The sequence below is a fragment of the Nipponia nippon genome, unplaced genomic scaffold (assembly GCF_047370975.1).
Source record: "Nipponia nippon isolate SJK-2023a ecotype South Korea unplaced genomic scaffold, ASM4737097v1 scaffold_7, whole genome shotgun sequence".
NCBI classification, from domain to species: Eukaryota; Metazoa; Chordata; class Aves; order Pelecaniformes; family Threskiornithidae; genus Nipponia; species Nipponia nippon.
In genome coordinates this window covers 31,398,610-31,424,808 of record NW_028262391.1, presented here as the reverse complement: position 1 = coordinate 31,424,808, position 26,199 = coordinate 31,398,610, and the positions used below count along the sequence as shown (strand labels likewise).

The following is a 26,199-nucleotide window of genomic DNA, read 5'->3' as shown; positions in this document are numbered from 1 at the left end:
GATCTCTAAAATGCAGGTGAACTGAGCAAGCCTTGTGCATGCGCAGAGAAGAGGGTTAGGGTTTCAGCTACAGGAGAGAGGATTTTGCATGGGAGAGAAGCTTCTCTGTCTTTCTCCTGTTTGGGTCTGCTTGTTAACTTTGAGAGCCCCTCTGTCCCTTCCCATCCATACCTGATCACAAAGAACTCAACACAGAGCTCAGGCTACAGGTCATCACCTTGCCCTCCCAGGGGCTTCGTGGCCAAAGCTCTTTTTATACTCCCTTCTCACAAAGACTGATTTTACCTTATTAAAGTTCAGAAACCTTAGTCCTTGGAAATGCAAACACTTTGGGTAGAGTCAAGTGATTAGATGCACTGCCTTCAGAAAAATGTCTCTTTTGTTTCATTAGAGGTGTGGATTGCATGGCTTGTACAGATGGATAGAGCCATTAGGTAAAGACTACGTATGTTAGAATGCTGTTTTCACTCAGTCTAGCCTGAGCTTCAACCAGTCATGGTGCAATTTTGGCAGCTAGTTTGGGAAACCGGGGAAGGAGTAACCAGAAACTCTACAGATATCGAAAACCCCATCAGCCAGCTGATAACCTGACTAGCCGCTCTCCCCGTTATAGGCAGGCTGTGTTATCCTCATCCACGTTGCCAGGGTTTTAGGACTGCACAGCTAAACGTGCCATAGATGGAGTTACATTTCTAGGTTTCTTGTGTAACTGGGAAGCTGACCTGGCAGGTGAACTTGTAGCACAACACTGGATATAGGCTACTTAGGGAATACATGACCTGTTTAGTGCTTGAGCTCTGCAGCTGGAGGATGTTGAGCAAGAATGTGTGATCTTAAGTAAAATAAAGTTAGTCACCCACTGGGTTAAAGGCTTTCATATTACAACAGAAAAACTTAAAAATAGGTACAGAACCCAGAAAGGGAGTTAGTATTAATCTCTAGCGGTGATTGTTATAAATATGATATCAAGTTTTTTTCCCTTAGAACCATAAAAGCCATTTTAAATAAACATTCTTCAAGTCCCCTTTTAAGGCTAACACTTGATAATATACACACAGAGGAATGTGGCAACCAAAAATAGTCAAAGCTGGTAGAAGAAAAATACCGCGAGGGTATAGGCTAGATTAGAATACAGGATGCAGAAAGGTGAGGAGTTGAAATGGAAGAAAAAGCATTTGCATTGAGCAGTAATACAATTTATTTGTTAGCATATTAAGGTGCCTTCCTACAGAATTAGCCTCTTAATTCACTGCCAGTGCCGTTGCTCACTGACCTTAATTTAGCAACAAAGGGGGGAAGTGTGCATGGGGAAAAGTGTTCCTTTTGTCATGCAGCTTCATTTCACATTCCCAGTTCAGCCCAAAAATGTGATGTTTGAAGCACAGCTGAAATTTTTTGCCACTTACAATTGTTCAAGACTAATAGCTCTAAACCGATCTGAAATTAGGAACCTTGGGAAGTGGAATTACAAATTTAAAGATACTACAGGCTAGCTCTTCCCTGCACTGCGCTGGTCCGCGGGAGGCCATGCCTTCTCCTTTCTCCACCAAGCGTTAGATGGGAGACTCGTGCTGTCCCTCCAGCAGAAGCCCTGTGTGGGAAGCCTGGCTCTCGCTGCTCAAATTGCTCCAGGCTACTTAGAGAGCACCCCTGTCCTAACAGCCTTTGCTCATCAAAAGGGCTCTAACCCCTGTGCAGGCAGGCAGGTAATACCTGCTGAATAGACCTTTAACTCCTCTTCCTCACCCTACACGAATGTAAAGATATTGATGCTCTTGCAGCCGTGGAGTTCATGAGGAATTAAAAAAAAGTTGCAAAAGAGAAGACAAGCTACAGCCACCAACCTTTCAGAAATACACATATACAGCACAGAAACAGGAAACATAACAAAACAAAATATACTTTATTAAAATTAAGCATGTTAGCACCTCAGTGTAACCTGGAGAAGTCGAACAGTCCAGCAGTTAACCAGTCCAGCAGGCCAAATGGCTGAACGTCCTGAAGTGCATTCCAACGGTAGAAAAAGTACCACGACTGTTACGACACGCACGTTCGCAAGAAGCTAGGACGCACAACCGGTCTTGTTTGTAAGGAGAGATGTCGTGCTGCCTATTGTCTTGATGGGAGCATAGATCTGCTGGACCAATTACATTGTTAAATCAGATGGTGTAGCAGGTATCTGCTTTCCCTACGAAAAAGAAAAAAACAAAACAAACAAACAAAAAAATCGCTGCTTACTTGACTCGCAGGAAACTCAGTATACCACGGAGCTGAAGTTAAGCGCTACGTATCAGATTGGAGAAAATAAATTAAAATGGAATAATGGGAAATACTTAGTACATGAATAGACCTGTAGTATCCTTACGGTCAACCATCCAACTCAGCACACACGTTAATAGAAGAATGACCCATGCATCACATAGCAGGCTGTGACAACCAATGCCTTTAGCTGAACGGGCTACATGATCAGTCAATAAACCTCCAGCTACCAAATCCCACTGTGCCCTTTTGTTCAGTCATACAGAGTATCGAAATGGACAGTTGTAAAGCTACGTTAGCCAGTGTTACAAAGATTACAATATTTTCAAACTAAAGATACTTTTTACATTTAGAAAATACTTCTATAAAATTTAGTAAACCGACATCCCGATCTACCGAGTGTAACGCACTCTGATTACAGGAGAAAGATCTCACGGACCCAGAAGACACCTGGGCATTCCTCCCTCGAATGTAATTATGGGCACACTGTGGTGAACTGCCTTTTGTTTTCAACATCCATCGCTATCGAAGCTGTACCCCCTAAGTACGTGTGGCCACAGAGCTATGCAGGTGCACCAGATATGCTCCTCTTCCTCCTCCTCCAAAGCGCTGAGGTATCTGTTCCACCGGCCAACCTGGAAGTACATATTCAAGCCAAACGAGTAGCTTCGCTACCCTCACTCCACCCTCTTTCTAGCCAACGATGATTTGGTTTCCTGTTGCTGAAAGTGAGGGGACTAGTGCTGGCTAGAAACAGAAACTACACAATCATTCCACATAGATTTGTTACAATACTCTTAAATCTCGGTTTAGAACACGCAAGCACGTTTCAGTAAGGTCTTGTCTAATGTACAGATTATTAGTCATGCCAACTAGTTTAGGATTAGACAGCAAGGGTTTGCAACCACTGCAGATAAACTCGCTTCGCTTCTGTTTCAACCCGGTTCTCTGAACGAAAGCCAAGGATTTAAATTCCGTCGTGTTACAAAGCCTCCATTTCATTAGAGGGAGTTCTTAAGCCAATAAGATAAACTACAGCCGTCAAATGCCACTGGGTTCTTTGTACCAGGTCGTAATCCTTACTAGTGTTGAGAGCATTGAGACATCTGTAACAAATATGTATGTACTGCAGAGAAAGCAAAAACTACATAGTACAAGAGCACTCTTTAATCTGAGGATTCTTTCACGCTAGAAACAGCAGTCTTTTATGGCATCAGTAATTTACTGAAGAAACACATCACCCTGAGAGGGTTTCTAAAGCTTTCCTCGTGCCTCTGCTAAGCGAGGCCAAACACGACATCGTTGTTTGTTCCTATGAAGGGTACAGTGCCAACCACGCTTTCGGACACGCCTTCTCCAGGGGGTAGTGTTGCTGCTACCTCACTTAACGCAGAGCGAGTTTATTTGCTGAAAACTGATACCCTACGTCCACTTAGTGGTGACACGGGTCCCATCTACACTAAAAGAAGCGCTTTACGCCGTTGCCGGCACAGAGAGGGTGTGGATGGGCCCAGCGTAGACAGGATGCCGGCAGGCATCTGCAGTGCCGGCTCCGGGGTAACGTTGGATCGGTAACGGGGCTCGGCACTGAGCTGACAGTGGCCGCCCCGTCTAGGCAGGGGAATACGGTGGCGCGGGCTCGCCCGGCCAGGGGCAGGAGGGACCGGGCAGCGAGAGCCGGGAGGGCCGTGGGGCCGCAGCCCGCCCCGTCTCCGCTCTGTCCGGGCACCTCACCGAGGGCAGCAGCGGCTCCGGGGTGGAGAGCCCCGGGCCGTGCCGTGCCCCCCCCCGGGCCGGGCCCCGGCGGCCCTCAGAGGCCGTGGCGCTTGCGGGTCCCGGCGCTGGCGGCGTGGAGCAGCCGGTCCTTCTCGCGGATCTCCTCACGGAGCTGGGCCTCGGCCAGGCGCAGGCGGCGGATGCTGCCCTTCATCTCCTTCATCTTCACCTCCAGCAAGGCGATGATGTCGCGCTGTTCGTTCAGCTTCCTCAGCAGCTCCTCCGACGTGGTGCCCGACGACAAGGAGTACGAGTGGTCCGGGGGGCCGCCCTCCACCGGGCCCTCCTCCACCGCCGCCGCCGCCGGTAGCCTCCCGGGGCCGGGCCCAGCGCTCGCCCCGGGCCCGAGCTCCACCTGCACCGTCAGGTCGATGGGCTTCACGTCCTCGGCCGCGCCCCCTGCCGGGGCCTCGGCGGCGGCGGCGGCACCGGGGCCCTGCGCGGCGGCGGCGGCGGCGGCGGAGGCGGCGGCAGCAGCGGCGGCGGCGGGGCGGGGGCGGCGGGCGGCCCGCTGCGCCTTGCGCTCGTTGACGCCCCGCAAGGGGAAGATGGTGGGGACCCGCACCAGGTAGGACTTGCGGCCGCCCTGGAAGTGCTCGCTGCAGACGCGGTGGCCCGTGGTGGGCTGGAAGGTGCTGAAGCAGCCGCTGACGCCCGCCCGGGAGACGTTCTTCAGCCAGAGGCGCCGCAGCTCCTCGTCCTTGGGGAAGGTGTAGAAGTGCAGCGCCTTGTCGCGGTGCGAGTTGTTGTAGCAGCCCGGTACGCAGCAGGTGAAGCCCGGCATGGCGGGGAGGCCTCCCGGGGAGGGGGGGGGACACCCCTGGGCGGCCCCGGCGGCGGGGAGAGCGGGCGCGGGGGGGCCCCCGCCGAACTACAGCTCCCACAAGGCCAACCGCGGCCTCTCGCCGCCCGCCGACGCCGCCCGCCCGCCGCCGTACCGGAACTACGCGGACCACAATGCACCGCGGCGGGCGGCGCCGCGCCGGAACTACCCGCCCCACACTGCGCCGCGCCCCCGCCCCTCGCCGACTACCGCGCCCAGGGGGCGCCGCGGCGCCACGCCCCCTCCGGCAGGCCCTGCCCCTCCCGTGGGGCTCCGCGCGGGGGACCTCGCGAGAGCAGGCTATCTCGCGAGGCGGCCGGCGGCGCGGCCGTTACCCGCCATGGCCGACAGCCGCCCGCCGCCCCGGCGCGGGGTCAGGCGCAGCGGCCGCCACGCAGCCCCGGCCGCGGCGAAGGTGGCGGAACGGGGGTCCGGCGGCCCCGCCGCGGGGTGGGCGGGAGTGGAGAGGAGAGGCGAGGCGAGGCGAGGCGGGGAGAGGCGCTGTTGGGACCGGCCGGCCCGCGGGGCTCGCCCGGCGCTGTCCGCCCCTTCCCGCTCTCTGTGAGGGAGAAGCGAGGCCCTTGGAGCAAGGAGCAAAGGACGCTGCCTTGCCCTTGTTCTCCTTTAAACGTGGAAAATGGGCTGAAACCCCTGAATTTCGCGCTCGCTGAACAGCCAGGTCACCAGCGTGGGCAGGGCTGTTGCAGCCTTGCACCTCGGTTCTGTTTTTCTTCTGTTCCCCCTTTTTGGGTTGCTTTAGGCCAGGGCTGTGAGGGGTGAAGGGCCTGAGTCCCTCGGGCTTTTGTCTGCCATAAGACTTGTGCGTTGAAACCCGCCTTGATGACAGGCAGTTGTGAATTGTCTTCCCCCCCAGAAATGAAGTCCCAGCGTTGTTAGAAAGCAAACGGGCACGATTTCTTTTTGGGAATTTGGAAAATATTTCATGTTAGCCAACTCAGACTTTTATTAGAAAACAGATGATGAATGTTTTTGATGCTAAGATTCATCTTTAATGATGAAAATATGATTTTTGAATTGCGTGTCTCTGATTTCTCTCTTTAGACTGTATCTGATTCAGGAAAGGAGAAGAATTCTGGCAGAAGCACCTTGCTGAAGCAGAGACCAACTGTGTTCCCTGATCCTGACAATGACACACCACGGATTATGCTCAAGAGAATCATCCGGACCCGTAAGTATCTTTTTTCAGGAAAACAGAACAGAAGGACAATGTTTTGGTGTAGTTAAGGACAGGAGGTGTTATTTTGTAGTGTGTTATTCTTACCCTGTTACGTGGAAGAGAAATCCAGACCATTGTATGACCGATTTATGTAAAAAAGGAGGAATCGCTGCAGTGGCAGCTGAACAAGGTCATGCAATACAGACCAGGCCTTACATTGATGAAAACATACTCTTGAAAATCTTCTTCACTCAGCCATCTTATCCTGGTGAGCAAGCATGTAATCTTTGTGCTGCCTTTAGCTGTAGGATCACGTGTAAATTATAGAGGCGTGCGCTGTTGCCAACTTCAGCTCAGCTCTGCTGCAGTGTGTGGAACCCCCATGCTGCTATTTGCCACTGTTGGCTTTGTCATTGTATGTGCCAGCCTTCCTAGGAGTAGAAGCCAAATAGTTTTCACCGGGTCTTTGTTTTAACCTGTTAATAAATGTAATTTACGGAATGTAGTGTAGATTTGATGCTCTGCTGTATTTTGGCATTCTTGCTGGATTGCATTGTGAAAAGGAAATGTTTTGGTTTCTTGGCAGAACCACAAGTTTCTCCTCTAGCACCTCAGATATCTAAACATGAAGAAGCAGAAGAAGCTCGATCAGAACTCCCATCTAAGAGGGTTTCCAGCATGTAAGTAATATTTGTGGTTTTTTACACTGCCAGGTACAGCTGCAGTTCCTACGATGAGATTGGGGAGCAGGATTTCTTTACTTCTGTTTCAGTGATCAGAATTGTGTTCTGTCAGGTGGAATTTTCAGAAATACTTCTTTGGCATTAAAAGTTGCATAGGAATCACTGGGACTGGGGAACTGAATAGTAAATACTTCAGGCTTGTGCTTAGTCCCGCTTCTTAAATCCAGACTCTTAGTAGCTTTTTGCAGTGGAACTGCTGGATACAATAAGTCTCCTGATGGAAGCCTACTTTTCTTAGTTGTCTGTGACAGATACTAAAACACAAGTTCTTGGATCTCTCCAAGGCTACAGGCCATGTGCTGGCGACGCTGAGGTGTAATGAGTGACTGCTATGGCTTGTATTCAGAACGCAGGCTGCTGTAGCTTTTTACGGTTTTACTGCTTCTTGGTTGTCCTTGTTTTGGGCTGCTAGGGGTTACTGCCTTCCTATAGAGTGGTTTGGAGGTGAGGTTTGCCTGAGGCTCAGCTGCTTTTATTCATGTTTATTTTAAGTTAATAGGCCTGACTGAGAGGCTGAAGTGTGGTTTGTTTCCTTCCACTTTCCTATGAAATAGAAGAAAACTAGTAGTGGTGGTAGGTCTTAATTTGTTTTAGCCATTTTTTTCACAACACTTACATGTGTGTTTGCTTACTGCAAAATAGGACAGACAGTTCTAAATACCTGAATTCCTTTGATTTGTCTTTAGAACTAAACTTTTTGCATTGACTGTAAGCAGCCTTAAACAGCTCGTCTAAAGTATTAGGTAACTTATGTCTTTCTGATCTTTTTAATAGAGGAAGAAAAACCTGAGTTTTCTGTAAGTGTGGTAGCTTGATGGTTTTGTTTGTTTGTTTTTTCTAAATTAAAAAAGATGAGCAGTATTATTTTAATTCCTTCTTGATTTTGCTTGTTGTAGCTCTTTAACATCTCTGAATGCGCTTCTCGTCAGCCTGTCTTAAATGAAAAGATCAGATGGTTGGATCTTTGCAGGATTTTATACTCCATATGTTAGCTAGTTGTTGAAGTTAAACAGGTATAGACTTATAAAAAATATTTTAAAGTTTTTAAGTCTTTTTTTTTTTTTAAAATTCCCTCAGAGCCTGCCTTCAGTTGATGTGAACTTTCTTGAACTTGGAGAGACACTGCTTTCCCTAGTCGTAATAGCATCTTCCAGGATAGATTCAAAAAATGAGCAATCTTTTTTTCCCCGCCACTTTACATTTGATCCCCTTTACAAGCCAGTTAAATCTAATGCTTAGGCTTACATTATGCTCATAATACAGTAATGAAACTTAGCCACCTTTCTGACTGGTAGGGAATGTATTTTCTAAGAGGGAAAGACCCATAAAGGTGATCACCTTACCGTTCTTGCTGCATTGAGGCCATGTTTGTTGCCACAAAGGATACAGAATGCTACATCTGCTGAATGCGGGCTCTTGGCTGGGGGAGGACACGCTCTGCTCTAGTTCTGCAGGGCAGTGTGGAGCGCTGGCAGCAGCTCACTGACTGAATGAGAGGGGTTTCTTTGAACTTCTCAGTAAAGGGGGAAAACAACTCAGAAACTTACTTTCTGATCCTGATCCAGTGCCTGACTGGGATATTACAAGTCTGTTCCATGTACCAGCTTTGTGATACCTAATGTTGTTTCACGATGATGGCTTTTTTCATTGACACCATAATGACTGACAAACCTAATTGCTGTTGTGTGCTGTTAGGAGAAGAGAGCTATGGAGCTTGTTGGAAGCCCAGGCTTTTACTCCAGTCTGACCTTTCTCAGCCCTGTTGTTTTGAATATACACTCAAGTTTTGATTCTCTTACTTTGTGAAGTTTACTTTGATTTAGTAGGAGGGAATGATGCGTTCCTGCATTTGCTGAGCTGATCACTGATTAGCTCCCTCTGCTGCAGCAAGAACAAATAATTTCTATTTGTTTTTCACTGACATTACAGAGACCTTTATAAGGTAGCTAAGAAGCTAAAGTCCTGTGTTAAAGGCTTGGTTTGTATTGGTAGGGGGGAAATGCAACTGCCAGACCTTGTTCCTGAGGACACATCTGTCACCACATTCCGTATGACAAAGAAGAGAAAGAAACTCAGCATTTCTGAATTTGAGAGAGCAGCAGACAAACGACTTCCTCAGAACCAAGGTAAGGCCACAGTCAAAAATGACCTTGTTCAGCACTGCATTTGCTGTCAATTGATTTTCACCTGCTGCAGTTTAGTTCTTAGTAATTTCTCAGCTGGGCAGTTGTACATTTGGAAGCAAGGCTGCGGTATCTTGTGCAAAGGGGATAGCAGAGAAGGTAAAAGCCCCTCCTATGAAATTTAAAAAGAGCCTTTTTGAGCTGAGTTACAGGCTCTGTGCTGACTGTTATATACTTCTTGACTATTTTTCCAACTTGGTGCTCTTTGAGTTTTGAAGTGTCTCCAAAGGAAGGAATCCCTGTCTTCCCCTCAGTTCCAGAAACTTTAAAATAGAACAAACCGCATACTTTTTGTTGCATTTATGTCAAATAAGTTATAAAGTTCCTGATTGAGGTAAGAGGGTCTTGTAGTTTTATAAAAGAAATAATATTTTATGTTGGAATAAATCTTCCCTTTAAAAATAAATTTGCAAATTTGGTAAATATAACTTTCATTTTGGTTGCAGTTTAACAGAGGCAGATAAAACACATCACCTTGGTTTACATGCCCTATTGGCAGCTGCAATGGGAGTAGAATTCAAGGGTGGGATTCAGCTCCAAATTAGACACCTGACTTACAGACACTCTGTGTGTCTGTGTACACTAGGTAACTGAAGTCCTCCTAAAGTTTAGGGGAGATCTAGTCAGTGGAGTCTGGAGGGTGATTCAGCTCACCCTAAAGTAGACGCCTACATTTGATTAATTGTGTTTGGATATTTTAATCTGGAGCTGAATCCCACCCTAACTCACCTATAGTCACAAAATTGACTTGTCTGTCTTTAGCCTGATACCTCATCTGAACATGTTCTGATAAGATGCGGGCAGCCCTGTAAAAGCAGAGGGGTCATGCTCTAGTATTTTCTAGTATGAGTATGATTATGTCACTGCTCTCCAGATCTGCTTTTGGATTGTTAGGACTTTGTGAGTAGAACAGGTTTGAGTTACAGTTTCACCAACAATCTGTGGAGTAGCTATCTGTATTTCTAAAGCTTCCAGATGCTTCAGTGTTTGGGAGGTAGAGTTGCTGAAGCATTGTTGTGACTGAGGCCCTAGCCTATCTTACTATTAATGTGGAAAGATTGATATTATTGAGTGTGAGGGCATGTGCCATATTTAAATTACATTTGAAATAACTGTTTCATTACCCTTTCAGAAATTGCTTATTAGAATTCTAACACGCAGTTCTGAAATGCAGACAAGAAATTGTAAAGTGAACCTGTCATCTAATTCTTTTCTCACCAAAATGTAGCTTTTGACAATTGTAGCATAACTGGGTCTAGAACGAGGAAGATCCATTGGGGTGTTCCTGTAGTCTGTTGTGTAGAGGGTAATTTCTCAGCTAGCGTGATTTCTCAACTAATGTGTCACCAACTTTTTCTAGCTCAGTCAACGTTGGACAGCACTACTTTGGCTCGGTAAGTTTAAACTAAAACGTCTTAACTTCTGACTGTCTTAACTATAGCTGCCTTGATTCATCACCCCTGTAGTTGTGATGAACGGTATAGATAGCTGGGTTCATGATTAAGACCTGTGTTAGTAATAACACAATCATCTCCCACTCTGTTGATGGAATTTGAAGGTGTCACACCACATACCTTGTGATTTTCAGAAATTGTGGCTCTGCACTCTATGCCCAGGTTGGTCTAGCTTGTATTGCTATTGCTCCTCTTTTTGCCTGTTAGGATCATTCCATTTTTCCTTTCATTCTCATGTTTCCAACAGTAAATCAGTACACATTATACCTTGCCTGTTAATTGATGACCTTAGAATATTATCTCATCCTGTTAATTGACTCATCACATCAGTTACATCTATGCAGTCTTTAGTCCAACTTTCCTGGACTTTAAAGGCTTTTTAGCAAGTCAAAGAACTTATTTTCCTGTGTTGCCCTTGTACTGTGCTAATGGTCCTAGCCATAATTAGCAATTTATTTCACCTTTCTCACTGCAGCCCTTGCTCATGGTCCCGTGCAAGGTGATTCATAGGACTGCATTCTGTACGTCCTCCGTCTGAATCCTCTGAATCCCCTTTTTGATTGGGCTACCTAGGACAGGAGGTAGCTGAGCATGGCCAGTCTCTTTAGGGTGCAAAACATGAACATTGAGATACACCTTTTCCCACTCTTTGCATGTTGCTATCTCAAAAAAGTTAACAGTGTGTTGGTAGCTGTACTTTGCTGTGAATAGATACTATAAGCGGTTTTTTAGACTTGTTCTGAAGACCTTCTGCCACCCTGCTGTCATCTAGAGGACACCTTTACTCTCAAACATTTGTTTTCCCTTTTTTTTTTTGTTACTTAAAATTTTTAGAATTCCTGAACCTTTTGTCAGATCTATTGTTGCAGCCCTCTCGAGGTAGGAGGCTGTAAAGCAGTCTGTTTCCTGATCTCTGTGATACATATCCTGATGTTAGATGGTACCATGAAATTAAACTATTTGTTTAAAGTAGACCGGCATGTGATCTTCAAGTTTTTTGGGGGGAAATTCCTCCTAGCTAAGGGATTTGTGAAATGTCTCATTGTTAGTGGCACCATGTCTGTAATCTGAGGGTAAAAGGGGAGTGTGTAAGTTTGGAAAACTATTTCTTCCCTCCTCTTTCTACAGATCTCTTCGCATGTCTCTTGGTTCCTTGATCCCACCAGACACTATTGAAAAGAGAGGCTTGCTCCGGAGGCCAAAAAATCGCAAAGCTATTGACATGGAAGCTTTTGAAGGTGGAGTGGAACAGAACATGCTGAAGAGAAAAGGTTTCTTCTGTGTTGTTACTTCGGTTTTGGGAGGGAGGGCCTTACATAAGGTGGCTTTTAGAAGCAGTTGCTGAAGTGTGGTCTGTATTTTAGGATTTAAAGGCTACTAGTGCATTCGCAGAAGTCCAGTGTAATTTGGGAGGCAAGATTAGAATGAGGCTCTGCATCTGTAGTTGCTTTGATTCTATGCACTTAAATATGCGCTTCAGCCAGTTTGGTGATTTATACCATGGGAATTGTTTGGGATTGTGTTCATAACTGTGGAGATGGTTTGGTAGAGAAAGTTAGGGGCACTGAAGTGTGGTGATACAGTTTCAGTGTTTGATCTGTGGAGGGTGAATAAAATTTGGCTGAATGACCTAAATTTGAATTATGCAAGTCCTGGTAATAAATGTGTGTCCCTATGACCTTGAACATTTTTCACATAAAACTTGTTTTAAAACTTCATCTAAACAGCACAGAACTATCTTGTGGACTCACAAACAGCATCTGGGATTCGAACAGCCATGCTGACAAGTGATGCGGAAATCATGCTGAGTAACACGGAGCTCTTTGTTCAGCCTCAGTTTGATGAACAGAGCCAAAATAAGCTTTCTGCTCTTGAACCACAGCTATCAGATTCAAAAACTTCAGCACAGAGAAGCAAGATTTCTGATGCAGCTCAAGAGGAAGCAAGGCTGGTGGATCTGGTATCCAGTGTGGGCACAAATGAGGGAAGGATCCAAAGATATTCTGAGGACTTAATCCTTGATCGTGAGCATATTGACAGAATGACTCGTGTATCTCCAAAAGCACCTGCAAACCAGCAAGAAGATAAGCAAGATCATTCCCAGCAGAGTAACCCAATGGAGCAGCTTTCTGTTTCAGAAGAGGTGGTGGTTGGCAGTGAGTACTATGGGTTAGGACTTGGGGCTTAGTGGGTGTTATCTGAAATGGCAGAATGGTTGAGGTAGGAAGGGACCTCTGGAGGTCATCTTCTCCAATCCCCCTGGTCAAGCAAGGCCACCGAGAGCAGGTTGCCCAGGACCGTGTCCAGGCACTTTTTGCACGTCTCCAAGGATGGAGACTGCAAACTCTGGGCAACCTGTTCCAGTGCTCAGTCACCCTCAGAGTGAAAAAGTGTTTCCTTATGTTCAGACAGAGCCTCCTGTGTTACAGTTTGTGCCCATTGCCTCTTGTCCTGGCACTGGTCACCACTAAAAAGAGCCTGGCTCCATCTGCTTTACACCCTCCCTTCAGATACTTGCGTATACTGATGAGATCCCCCTGACCCTTCTCTTCTCCAGGCTGAACAGTCCCAGCTCTTTCAGCCTTTCCTCCTAGAAGCGATGCTCCAGTCCCTTAATTGTCCTGGTGGCCCTTTGCTGGACTCTCTCCAGTGTGTCCATCTCTCTCTTCTACTGGGGAGCCCAGGAGCGGACACTGTAAATTGGTCACAAACATGGTGAGATAAGGAGAAAATGTGTAGGAGCTGTAGACAGAGTTAGGAGGAGTCTCAGGAGGTTACTAGTCTACAGCTTTACCCTGGTAAGGTCATTTATGTGTCACAGCTAACCTCTTTGCTTTCTCCACCACCTTAAAAATCCCTTGGACAGAGGTAGTCACCGCCCTGGTCACTCTGTACCAATGCTTTGCAAGTCCTATCACTTGTGGGTTTTTCCCTGGTGTCTGGTATCTCTCTTCTGCATTCATTTCCCTGTAAATACCTTGTCCCAGCTGTGTAAATGGGAGCACATTTTCCCCATATTGCATAGACCAGGCCCCAGGGCATGGTTGTAACCTTAAAATTTTCTGCTTAGTGACCCTGGGGCAGCTAGCCAGGACAGGATCTGCTGTAGTAAATAGGTTCGTGCAGTTCTTCAATCGAAACTCCTTATGCTTTCCATGAAGTATGGACAGCTAATGTTTGTTTTTCATTTAGGTTTTTTTATGATCCTTTGTCAAAAGGGCCACAGAAATGATATTTAAAGAATGGTTGGTGTATTCAGTACTGCTCAAGCCAGGGCAGGAGTTCTTAGAAAAGAAGAAAAGCTTAGAAATTAATTAATGCCTGGTGTCCTGGTGGACAATACTCTGCTTCTGGAGGGTTGTCTGTGGCAAGCTTGGTTGGAAAAGTTGTTTTGAAAGGACAAGGGAAGAGATGAACAGAAAAAAAAGGTTAGTTGTTCTGAAGAGTCCAATGGTAGGCACTTTTAGGACAAATGGGTAGATAACGCGGAGAAAAGTGTGGAGGACATGGAATAGGGGACTGGATCAAATGAGAGGAAGAGGAGTGGGAGCAAGAGCATATCTTAAAGATGCTGGAGTTTGTAAGGCATTAATGTCAAATGTTAATGGTTACATAGTTCTACTGTTTTACCAAAGGTAGCTGATGTCAGTGTTGCTCCTCAGTGTGAACTGAAAAATAGTTGCAAGGACTTTTCCAACTGGTTCCTAAGATACAACGTGAACTCCCTAAACTGTTTAAGTAAAGGAAGAGTGTTTTCTTGTGTTTATTCCTCTCTCTGCTTGGTTGGTGTTTTACTTACCAGGAAAGCTAAAAGAAAATTTAAAAAGATACTGGGGGCACATTAATGCTCTCAATTTCTAGCTGTTAATAGATGGAGCTCCTCTTTGCCATCCAGAAGTCCAAGTAAATATTTGGGATCCCCAATTACTCTAAAGCCTAAGAGATCTTTCAGCACGTCTTTGAGAGAAGTTGTGTCCCATATAATTGAAGACCTAGATGTAAGTGATGCAGAAGAAGAGATGGCTAATACAGTGAACGAAGTGGAACAGGAAGAGATTTTCAGAGAGGGTAAGAAGTGCTTTCGGTGTTGCAAGGGAATGGAGTACTTCAGTCTGATTAAAACCAAGAGTTTTTCAGGTGACTTGCAGGGTAAAATAAGACTTTATTGTGCAGTAGATGCTGGAGATCATTTAATTCAAGTCATATCAGAGACACTGCGAGCATTTCCAGACAAGCTTTCTAAAAGTAGGCTTTGACTTGCTCATGTGCTTTCTTGTCAGCGTTTGCCTTATTCACAGTGACTGCAAATGGAATAAATCTTCATATTTTTTGGTAGGTTTGTAGTGCTACTCGTCTTCCCATAGGAAAGATGAATAGCTCCCTCTTGGCAAGAAATACGTCTGGCTAATCATTCTTTTTGTTTGTATACATTTTAGTGTTTTACTATATTTATTTAAGCCATGTTGGCCATTATCTCCAGTACTAACCAGAATCTTTTTCTCTTAAGACGAGGGCTTGAAGGTTGCCCCCCCATTAAGTAATAAAGATTGTCACTAGTAGGTTGGGTCTTAATACCTCCTTGTTTCTGGAATAGAGCAAGTCATGCAAGTTGCCTGCTTTCACGAGCATGTTGTCAGATCTTTCCGAAATCCTTTTGCCTTAGAATAAGACAGTAAAAACTCTGCACAGATGCTGAGGTTGGCAGGTGTTACCCAGTCATTTCATAAAGCTTTGGGTACCCGTGGACACAAATTCCTGTGTTTTGTTGAATTTCATTTTCCAGACTACAGTTTAGGATACATTTTAAGTCTTTCCCATTGTTCCTTTGACAATGTCTGGAAATGAGAGAAGACTGTTGCAAACACGGGTTTAGGTTTCCCTGGGCTTAATTATGTGTCTGAAGTTTCATATGAATTACCTTACGGCAATATGGAAACTGAACAGTCTACAGCACCAACAGTTTTGTTATTGGAATTTTAAACTGAATCCTTGCAGTTCCCGTAAGTAACTGCTTGCACATACCAAAACATATCAGCAAAATTAGTTATATTGCCTTTTTGTCACGATAATACAGCCTTTTGTTTTAAACAGTTCTTCTAGAGTAGTTCATTAAGGTAGCAGATATTCTGCACCTCTAAATTTACAGTTGCCTAAGGTTGGCATCCTTTAATCTTTCTTGATTTTTTTGTCCTGTTATGTTTTTACTTGGGTGCAGCTGTGGAGCGTGATGTTTAAATGGGATGTGACTCTTGAGATCGGTGAAAATCAGCTCAGAATTGTTACAGTTCTGTGAACACCAGCTCCAAGCTTGAGGAGTGGTCAGAAAAGCAAATAACTTGCAAAAATTATTATGAAAAGAAGAGATGACAAAACATCACTGTGCCGCTACGGAAATGATTGTCATGCTCACCTTTTGAATACTGCGTGCAGTACTAACCTCTCCATCTCTAAATAGATTTAAAGGAACTAGAGGAGGTGCAGAGAAAAACAGTTTTACCATTAACGATAATCAAATATATGGAGCAGTTTGTGTACATTGAATGACTTAAGATAAGGACTGCTCAGCCTGGAAAAAAGACAATTGCTGTGAGAGTGAAATATAAGAAGTTTAAAAAGAAAAGCCTTGAGCATCACGGAGGAGATGATTCAGGAAACAAATTGAAACAAACAGCTCCCTGATCTGTTAGTGCAGAACCTAGAGAGGAGTGACTGGCACTAACCGCTGGCAGGTTATACCAAACTACAGGAGGTATTGCTACTAGCAATGGGTGAAGAAATCACTAAAAAGTAAGACTTGAATATGTCAATAGCATCTGGTACTCTGCTGTTAAAGTACTGTATCCCAGCAAGGATCCAGTAGTGTGGGAGATTCACTGGTGCCTGTCTGCCTTAGGCAGTCTTAATGTAGAGTTGAACTTTTGTCTTCTCCCCACAACGCTAGTTAATATTTTACTTGACTCTAGACAAGATTTTGCCCTGTGTTGGTGTAGGGAGCCCCATGTTCTAGTTAGTGAGATTGGTATTACTGATTTTTGTACCAAGCCAGATTTCCTTGTCCCCTTCACTGGGGCTTGGGGCTCCCAAGACCTTGATGCTTGTACTTTTGCGTGTGGAAACTCCCAGTCACTGGAGAGGATGGTAAAAAACCACTTCTACAGCTTCTGGTTCTGAGCTCAGCCAAGATTTCCAAACCCTTCAGCAAGTGACAGTACTATGAGAGTTCCCAGTAAGATTTCTCCAAATAATTACTTGTGTGGGTTTCTGAGCTACATGGTAACAGGCGTGCACTATAGATTTAGTGTGTAGGGAAGAGGAGTACTTAAGTACTCTTCAGTACTTCGGTAGCTACTTCAGTAGCTGAAGCTTTTAAAGACATGCAAATCACATGCCCATTTATTTCTCCTCATCCTGCCTGCTAGAGGCTTGTCTGGGATGGTTAAAACCACTGCTAGGCGCTCTCCTCTTTGTAGTGCAATGTGTCTCTTCCAAATTTGTTTATTCAGAAAAACTGACGAAATGGGGAGGAGAATCTGAGCACAGACTCCGTGTATTGTTAGATTTAAAGGAAAACAAATTGGCCTTTCACACAATCACCAAAAGTGAGATTAGACGTAGAGATGGCAGATCTCGAGGAGCTCTGCATACTGATAAGTACAATTCCTTCGTTGGGATCTGACGTGCGCACTAATTAGGTGGCTGTAGAGCAAACACAGGAGAAGTTGTGCATTTTTCAGCTGTAAACTTTTGGAAGGGAACTGCATCTGCTTCTCTTATTTATAGCTTATGGCTATTGCTGAGTTTACTTATCATGAGTAAATTTTAGTGGTTGTTAAACTGTATGCTGGTGGTTGATTGGGGTTTTTTTTGTAGGTAAGATTGATGATAGAATTTCCTATCTTAGATGCAGAGCATCATGCGAATGCTGGATATTCTGAACATTTGGAGAAGAAGCTGACCAAAAAAGCAGAATCGCAGATAACTACAGCACAGGATGCTAGAGTCAGAACAGAAATGGCCCCTTCAGAAGAAGAGGGAATAGCAGAAGGCAGTGTTGAACACCAAGGCTCTCCCGAAGCTGGTGAGGACAACCTCTGATCTGAAGACTATTTCTAATGCCAAATACCTCTCATGCTGTATTAGTGGCATCAGTGCTGGGAGCGAGTCTTAACTCTCTTTCCATTCTGGAATCTGGGCTAGATACTGGGAAAATATCAAACTAATGTTGGCATGTTAAGCTGAAAGACCACATTCTGCTCAAATGGAAACCAAAATTGCATTGGCAATAGTGTTTAGAAATATATAATTGCAGAAGGCATCTTTTAATTAAAATTTACTAGTGGAAGTTCCAGAGTCAGGCAAAGATTGATTAAAATTTGGAGACCTACTGAGTGTGTTGGCACATCAGGGTCTCCCAAGTTACTTTTCCTGAATTGCAGGGTCTCCTGTGTTCAACATGCTGCACTAAGGCTTTCGTAAGACTTCTTTTGAGATAAAAGTTCTTATTAAAGGAAGCTCATTTAAAAGGAGCTCAGATAAAAATTTCACTCAAATCTCATGGGCTTCTCTACCAAGTGCTATTTTTTTGTGTGACCTCTGCACACCTAGATGTAGCAGAGGAAAAAGTTCAGTGCTTTATTCATCAGTGCTTTAGCTTATCTAGCTTAGTGTATTGACACCCTAATCCTTGAAGATAGGAATATAATAGGTGGCAATGTTGCCAGGAATGGAAAGTTGGGTTTCATTCTTATGAGTGCTCTGAAATTTTGGCTATGATACTTGTTTCAGTGGTGTATTTTTCCTGTTTTGAAAATCTAGAACGTGAGATTGCCAAAGATACTGGAAGTCTGGGCAGGCATTCTCATGCTTTTTCCTCCTCTGAAAAATCTGGGACGAAGCCATTAAAGGAAGCTGTTGAACAAGCAGATGAACTAGAGGACCAGGCTATTATGGTAGAATTGGATGATCCAGAAGAGGAGTCTACTGAGGATGAAGCTGAAGACCCTGAGAGTCAAGGTAAGAAAACTATTGCAGCAGTAGCAGAAAGCAGTTGGAGAAATTTTTCCCTGTTACCTCTTGATAGATTGAGAAACAACATAGGTTAATAACGCTATTAACTGTTTAGTCCATCAGATAGTCCAGGGGAAGCTGTTGGCTGCTATTCCTAGGGCCAGATTGTTACTGGCTCATTAGGTGCTTCAGGAACTGAGATCATCTTGTACTTTTTGAGGTGAAGGTAATGGAAGTGCACAAATAGACAAAACTGAGTGCAAAGTGGTTTTATGCAGTGACATAGGGATATCCTCCATTTTATTCTTCCTTCCTTCCTAACTCCTAACTTCATGCTGCTGTTTTAATGTCTTAGCATTGAACTGCTGTTTCCACAGCCAATTACATTACTCCAGACTTGAAACCTACTTTAGAACCCCATATTTTGTACCTGTAGTTACAGATTTCCTTTCCAGTTAACCAAGAGAGTAGGCTGGCTTTCCCGAAAGCTGAGAGGAAGTGTCTGTTTCTGAACAGTTCTTCAGACACTGCATCAGTCTGCTCTGTTGTCCCAAGAGCGCTTATGCCTTTTGGAAGAACATCTACATCAGACTGAGTTCTCTTCAATCAAGGCCACGTTTGAGAATGCCCAGAGTGTGTTTTAGTGGTGTCTTTTGGGACTGGTTTTAAAGTCTTTCGAAGCACAATACACCCTGAAGTAAAAAAAACCTGAACTAAGGACATCCTAAAAGAATCCAGTTGCCAGGATTTGAGGCATTGTGGGGAAATACAGCTGTAATGAGAATATCAATGCCTGTATGTATTTGTGCAGTGTGGAAGGCACAAAGACGACTGTTGAACTGGTACACTTTTGCCACAAGGAAAGCTGTAGGTGTTCTTAGGGTGTCTACAATAGTGTGTCAATATGCTTATCTTTAACACAGCTGTATGAAGAGATGGAAAGGTCTTAATGAAGGGATCTCTGCTGATAGGGTGGGACAGTAAGAGTAGCATCTTACAGGTCTCATTGGACAAGGAGAGGAAGAAAAGCAGGAAGAAAAGATGAAAAATTATGCACTCTTGTCATAAAACTTACCTTGGAAACCTCAGCATAACTAGTCTCTTCCCCTGCATCCTGCTCCCTGTCCCTCCAGCACACAGAAATATTTCTTCAGAAGAAGCTAGTGCGAGGAACCACGGTAGTTCACCCAGCCCTGCTTTCTCAGAGAGGCTCCTGCTCCTTTGAGTTGCGGAGTTTAAGTAGTACTTGAGGCCTCTAGTAGTTGGGCTTGTCTTCTATAATGGGACAGGTGTCTTAGCTCTTAGGGAGGGTTGCAAAGTTGACACTATTACCAGACATGCTGGATTCTTGGGCTGCGCTCAGCTTGCAAGGGAAACTGGCAGGCAAGAAGCCCTCCATGACCACTCGTCTTCTAGACAGGAAGCTGCTCAGCATTTCAGTTCTGTTAACATTGTTTTCTTTCCTGCTCTTGCTTGTTGAGAAGTGAAGAAGTTCAACAGTGAAGTTAGAGGATGCAGATTAGACTTGGAGGAAACTGATATGGGTAGTTCACAGCAAAGAGGAGGTGACGTACTGACTATAACCTGAGCCTTAGCTGGAGGGAATTTATGAAAATCTGTGAATATGGGAGATGCTTATAGACTGACCCTTGTAATGTGATTTTGTTGGTCTGCTCGTCCCTGTATTCAGGAGAATTTGCCGCTGATTTAGCAGGATGGCAATGAGGTAGCTTGCAGACTTTGAAGTTCTCTCTGGGAAAAGAGGCTGCAGCTTCTTGGCAGCCGAAGTCGACTCTGCCATCAGCCCCTGCAGCCTGGCCCCAAATGTGCGTTCCTACATGCTGCCCAGCCTGCTGGCCCAGCATGGGGGCTGATGGGCCGGACCCGATGTGAGGGAAGCCACCAGCCTGTGTGGCAGGAGGCAGGGTGGGTGGAATTGCTGCAGCCAGCAGCCACGCTGGTTCAGGGTGCCATGGAGCCATAGCCTGAGTGCAGGCAGCGTGGCACTGGACCAGATGTGTGGAAAGCTGGCTGGGCATCTGTCTGCTGCTGCAGCACTGCTTGCTGCAGGAACTCTGAAAATAGAGTTCAGTTCCTCAAGTACTTTTTTTTCCCTTAGAGGTTTCCATGAAGACGCCCACGTTTGTCCGTGCTGCAGCCTACAAGCCACTGCTGTCAACTCCACGTCCTGCAAAACCTGCTGCTCCCAAGTAAGTATAAGCCACCTTCAGCAGTGGCCTGGTAGAAGTGTGTCTGGGGGGTGTAAGTGCCAGGGGGAGAGAGCCGAGCCCAGGTTTGTCAGTTGTTTTGTGTTCTGTCGGCTGTAGCAGGGAGTAAGGAGTCCTGAAGTCTTTAGTTCATTCACTGCTTTAGCTGTTGAATAAAGAGTTCTATCAAGTGAATGTCAGTACTCTCCCAGAGCAGATCTGGTGCCTCAGGTCTTTCCAGTGAATGTTCTTGTAATATTTTCTTCCGCTGAAGGCCAAAACCTTTTCGTAGGAGTTTTTCAACTGCTAAGCTACCCTGGAGCCATAGACTCCAGTATGGGATGCAGAGGCCCTTGCAGAACAGCGGGAATTACAGATTGTGTTACATTGATCACACGAAATGACATATTTGTATTGACCTTAGAAACCTAAAGCTGTATGCCATGTGCTGAGTATAAAATGAAGCTTGCCTAGAGGCAGAAAGTGAACCTGTCCTCTGCATTGCTCCAAATTAATTAACATTTGTCACCCTCTTAACTAGAAATTTGGTGAAGCCCTGTGCTTCATCAGAACCAGTAACACTGGGTCCCAGGGAGCAGGAGGAATTTTCTAGCCCATGACTCTAGATTTTTGTTTATTGAAGCAATAAACAATAAAACCAAATTCTTGTGCCCTTTACTGCTGTGAATAGAGATGAATGATGCTTACAGAAGGTGCCGGATGATTGCTCTAGTCACGAATAGTAAAATATATTTATAAAATAGAAAAAGAAGTCTTTGATGCTCTGCTGAAGTGGAACTGAATGAATGCAGATTTGCTTTGGGATTTTGCACTGGGACATGCTCTTTTTTTATATATATAGAGATATATGGAATGTCTGAATACTGATTCTTTCGTAGAGAGTGCTAGTCCTCATTGGCAAAAAAAAGTCCATGTATTTGGATGCACATTCTTTATTGGAATTTCTGGATGTTAATTGACTGACAGATTTTCAGGCTTTCAAGCTGTACTGAGGTAACATGATCGTAATTACAGGTTCAGAGCCTAGACTGCGGAAAGTTGTTGCACAAAAAATGCACAGTTTGTTTGCACTTAATGTAACGCAGTCTGACCCTGAGTTGGCCTGCTTGCTTCCTGAGATAGCAATGCTCAGGTTAAAAGCCTGAGGAATACTCTAGGTTATGTAGTGGAGCAATAACCTACGTGAGAGCCACGGTTGAGGCATTCTGCTATAAAATAATCTCTCTATACTGGTACAATTCTACTGTGATCAACTATACCAGATTAGGGCCACAGAACTTTTCATTCAAAAACACCAAAGTCTCATGTAGTCACTAAACTTCAATTTTGCCCTGATCCTGTGAACCAAACATTCGTATATAATCATTCACAAATGGGTAAACTGAGGCATAGAAACAGTAACCAGGATGACTTAAATGATGGCTGGGTTTTTTTCTCACTGCTATGCGTACTTCATCTCGGGGGCTGATCTCTTCCAGCTGCCCCTGAGGTTCTGACAGAGAAATGTGCAGGTGGGTTGGAGAGAGAATGAAATGAGACATGCACTCCGTCTGTGGGTTTTGCATGCGTTAGCCTGAGATTCCAGGTCTTTTCTGTTGTTTTCCATTTGTCTACCGGGTGAATCCAGGGATTTCACTTCTCCTTTTCATATTACAATTTTTCCTCTTTAGAATGGAAAACAGTAGTAGTTTCCTTTGGGACTTAGTCTTGTTTAAGGAAAAAACCCGAACGAAACAAACCCCCAAAAACCCCACTAAACAAACTGTTCATAATAGTTTAAAAATTGGTGTGGACATCTGTTCTGTGGAAGGAGATTGAATCAAAAGAGGAGCTTCTGGTGAGTCTTGTGCACAGACAAAAATTGTTGCGTATACCCTGCAGACGAGACTCTGCTGTCTGCAGATAGAGAGGCAGCCTGTGGATGCATCAAACTTTGTGCATTCTTGGAGAGTGAAAACTACAGGGATGCAGTGAAGGATGCATTTATGTATTGGAGAGAACTATAGTTTGCTGATTAATTGTTATGCTAGCATGCTTATCTCTGAAAAATTGAGCCTGGATTGCTTCTCCCAAGGCCATAATGCCATGTGAATTGTATTTCGTGGGCATGAGGGATTTGAAGGATTGGGAGGGAGAAAGAATTAAGAGCTTGAGGTAGCTCTTACCCCTTCCAATTCAGCATAAGGTTTGCCCAAACTCAGCCTGGTATTCTCTGCCTCTCCCCCGTGTTTGTTCATTTGATGTGTGAATTTTCAATTTCCCTCAAAGGTCTCCCCTGCAGATGCTGCGAGCTAAGCCAGTTCCAAAGAGCTCGGGAGCGTCACAGAGGAAAATGCGTGAGCCTGAAGTAGCAAGTAGTTTGATAAAGAAGATATTTAGCCATTATGTGAAAATGCCAGTGGCCAGAGATGCAATTAAAATTGTTGAAAAATGGTAAGCAGCAACAAACTGCTCCTCTTCCCACTCTTTTTGGTCTTTTTTTCAATCTTTTCTCTCCTGAAATAACAGACCTGTCAGGAGTGCTGCTGACAAGCTGACAGCCCTCCCTATTCAGCTTGGGAGAGTCACAGGAGGTCTGATTAAAAGGAGGACAGAAATGTGCTAGGTGCTTTTGGCCGCTGTGGGGGGGGCATCTGTGACCAGCGCAACCTTGCAGGAGCTTCTGAGTTTTGTCCCAACCAGTACAGATTCACATTCACAATCTACTCTAGCTAACAGCACACTAATATCATTGGCACTCTCTGTGAGCGGGATAGCTCTGGAGAACAGTCAGCGTGCTGGGCAAGGTGAAGCTGTTCCAGCTGTGCGCTTACTGTTCAATATGTCTGAATGCAGGTTTCTCAGCTTTTTGAAACCATAGACCATGTTACCTTCATGAGTAAAATCTGCAGAATGTTTGAACAGTGTCACCGTAAGAGCTGTGATTGTCTACTCAGTCCTCAGTGCTGATTTTTCACTTGGGTTAACCACTGTTCTTACATGCATGGGAATTTTGGGAAAGGTTCCAGTTGTCAAATGTGCAGCTGTTTCACAGCTATCTTGGCTGTGAAGTTCCAGGGAGCCCAGGCTGAGAAGCCATACTTTGTTCCGTGGGCTGGAGAGCTTTTTCTCCCGCAGTTTTCCCTGGCAGGCTGTGACCTGCACAGCGAGCAGCTGTAGTGCATCTTGCCCTATAGAAGTTCACACACTCCACAGCCTGATTTATTTCCCTCCTCAATCCTACTTCAGCTCTGAGAGATACTTCAAGCAGCTGAGCAACGATCTGGAAGCTTACAGCAAGCATGCAGGGAGGAAGACAGTGGAGATGGCTGACCTGGAAGTCCTCATGAGAAGGTAAAGGGAGGGTCATTATTAACCTGTAGTAGTGTTCAGTGGTGCTTTGATAGCCCTGTGAGACTGTCCTTGCCAGGGTGTGCACTAGCAGTAAGTATTTCCATGGTTAAGTGTGGTATCTTGTGATTTAATCTGCATGGTGCCACTTGGCCTTCTGTCTCAGGAGGGCACTCATGGACTTGGGTGTTTCTGCTCGACAATGAAGGTGGTGGAGGGGCAAGAGGAAGTACTGAGGGGTTGGGAGTGCAGGAGGAGTCTGAAGAACAAGTAGCAAGAGGAGGGGAACGTGTGCAAGGGTGAAGCAGTTGTAGCTGGGAAATGAGTGGTGTCAGTAGAAAAAGCAGAGTAACAGTAAGTGTGAGGCTGGGCTGTGCCGTTTGCATCCCTGAACGATCTCTTTGCTCACAGCGCTTGCAACTGAAATAGTGTGTTTTCACATGCCCTGCTCTGTGTTTTGGTGACTTGCTCTTCCAAACAAAATCCTGCTCTTCCTGCTTCTGCAAAAGCTGATACTAACGGTTCAAACTGACAGTTCCTCGCCAGAGCAGGAAAAGGCTGGCAGGCCAGCGCTGGCCTCTCCTAACAACTGTGTTGCCCTTCGTGCTGCCCCTTCAAGACCCTGCAGAGGGGCAGGCTGGCCAGCAGCCTGGATGAACTGTTCTCAGAGCCTCTCCACTGCTGCTCTTTCCTGTGGGCTCCCTCAGTTCCCCTGTCTCATGACTGAATTTACTTTGTCCTGTGACCAAAATGCAAGGGATTTGTTCTGTGCTTGGGAGCCCTCTGTAGAACCCTGTGGGGCCTGAAACAAATCCATCGCTCCTCATTTAAAGTCATTACTCCAAGTTGTTATTCCTTGTCTCCATTGGGAGAGTTTCAGATGTGATGCTAAAGTCATCTGAGGGATTTTGCGGGCATGTCTGATTAAAGGCGTTGGCTTTGCACGGGCCTGTGTAGATGGAGCTGGTGCTGCTGCTTGAATAATCTGTTCTGTCCTTGTCCAGAGATTGTCATTTTCCCACCTGACAGGTGTGTGCTGAAATGAGTATGAACAGGCTGAGAGGTGCAATGGCTTAGTTGGCCAGGTTTGAGGATTCTGTACGCTTGGTGTTGTACCTTTTTCTAGATGTCTTTATGCCTTTCCGCTGCCTCATAAAGGGATCAGGAATTGTTGCTGGTTTGTGAATAAGAACAGTATTTCTGTTTCTTCCACAAGGAAAGCATGAATAAATGCTGCTTTTTTTTCTCTCTACAAGACTAGGAGATGCTGAGTTTTTCAGGCCAATCAGCTAAATGGTGTACTAGAAAACTGCATGGCCTGCACAGGTGGAAAATGCCAACCACCTCTGAATTGTGAATGTAAAAAAATCTGCTGGGTAATGAGCTATTTGCTTCTGTTACATCATTGTGTGCATGTCTTTAACTGGCAAAATTTATCCTGTGGCAGGTAGATTGTAAATTTAAAAAGCAACAAGCTTATACTTTGGTATAGATCAATATGCTTACTCTCACTGTGATAAACACGTACCTCTGTGGGAGGCTGGTCTGCAGTAACCCTCTTGGTCCACTTCCATGTTGAGGCAAGCCTGGTGCCTGCACCGTACGCAGGACCTAGTGCATCACCCGAGAAAGTTGCCCGCAAATAGAAGTCTATAGCTTTTCTGTCACAAGCAGTCACAGCTTTTCAGCTATTAAATGCAAAAATGTCACTGCAAGAAAACTTTAAAAACTTTACTCTGACGTTAAGTCTGAGTGGAAACACTTTTTGCTAACAATTCTCTGGTCTTCTCTGCTCTCTTTTTGAACAAAGACAAGGGCTGGTGACAGACAAGATGCCGTTGCATGTGCTGATAGAGCGTTACCTCCCTCTGGAGTACAGGAAGCTCCTGATTCCGGTTGCTGTAAGTGGAAATAAAGTGATCCCCTGCAAATGAACGTGCCCCTCTGGCAGCGGTGGCTCCTGTGGGCGGGAAGATGGCTGCTCGCAGAGGCTGGCTGTAGGTTGTTACGTGTAACTGCTCTGTGTGCCAGTTTTCCGCCAGTAACTAGTGGGGCAATAAACGATCGACGTTCTCCTGAACTGATGCGGGTTGTGCTGTGGCTGTCACGCCAGCCTGCTGGATCTCACCAACTATTATGACAAGTACTTTGACTATCCTGAATTTTTTATTTTACCTTTGAATACTTGTACAGCTCTGATAAATAAAATATTGTATGTA

At 45.2% G+C, this 26,199-nt stretch overlaps 2 protein-coding genes across 6 annotated transcripts; one reads left to right on the top strand and one right to left on the bottom strand.

Annotated features, from left to right (window-relative positions):
• Window positions 1-1,884: 1,884 nt before the first annotated feature.
• THAP11 (THAP domain containing 11) lies at window positions 1,885-4,995 on the bottom strand. The gene is made up of 2 exons (XM_087739636.1): window positions 2,670-4,995; window positions 1,885-2,188 (listed from the first exon to the last, which is right to left on the bottom strand). Exon 1 carries the CDS (start codon window positions 4,817-4,819, stop codon window positions 4,070-4,072), a length of 750 nt encoding a protein of 249 aa, XP_087595762.1. The 5' UTR covers window positions 4,820-4,995; the 3' UTR covers window positions 1,885-2,188; window positions 2,670-4,069.
• On the top strand, window positions 4,656-26,199 carry CENPT (centromere protein T). Of its 5 annotated transcripts, none has more exons than XM_087739632.1 (14): window positions 4,656-4,794; window positions 5,921-6,047; window positions 6,622-6,715; window positions 8,771-8,904; window positions 10,322-10,355; window positions 11,544-11,686; window positions 12,143-12,571; window positions 14,277-14,483; window positions 17,317-17,493; window positions 18,231-18,428; window positions 20,542-20,632; window positions 22,919-23,083; window positions 23,879-23,983; window positions 25,791-26,199. In XM_087739632.1, exons 2-14 carry the CDS (start codon window positions 6,023-6,025, stop codon window positions 25,912-25,914), a joined length of 1,926 nt encoding a protein of 641 aa, XP_087595758.1. In that variant the 5' UTR covers window positions 4,656-4,794; window positions 5,921-6,022; the 3' UTR covers window positions 25,915-26,199. The 5 variants fall into 5 exon arrangements, with proteins under 5 accessions (XP_087595758.1, XP_087595760.1, XP_087595757.1 ...); XM_087739634.1 differs by having other exon boundaries at window positions 4,699-4,805; XM_087739631.1 differs by lacking the exon at window positions 4,656-4,794 and adding an exon at window positions 5,136-5,273.

What these genes read in the sequence shown, in the direction of transcription:
- THAP11 (XM_087739636.1), bottom strand. Translation starts at nt 4,819, where the DNA reads ATGCCGGGCTTCACCTGCTGCGTACCGGGCTGCTACAACAACTCGCAC.
- CENPT (XM_087739631.1), top strand. Translation starts at nt 5,199, where the DNA reads ATGGCCGACAGCCGCCCGCCGCCCCGGCGCGGGGTCAGGCGCAGCGGC. An exon ending in CAAGAGAATCATCCGGACCC is followed by an intron (nt 6,048 to 6,621) that starts GTAAGTATCTTT and finishes GTTTCTTGGCAG; the next exon opens with AACCACAAGTTTCTCCTCTA. An exon ending in TGAAGACCCTGAGAGTCAAG is followed by an intron (nt 18,429 to 20,541) that starts GTAAGAAAACTA and finishes TTTTTCCCTTAG; the next exon opens with AGGTTTCCATGAAGACGCCC.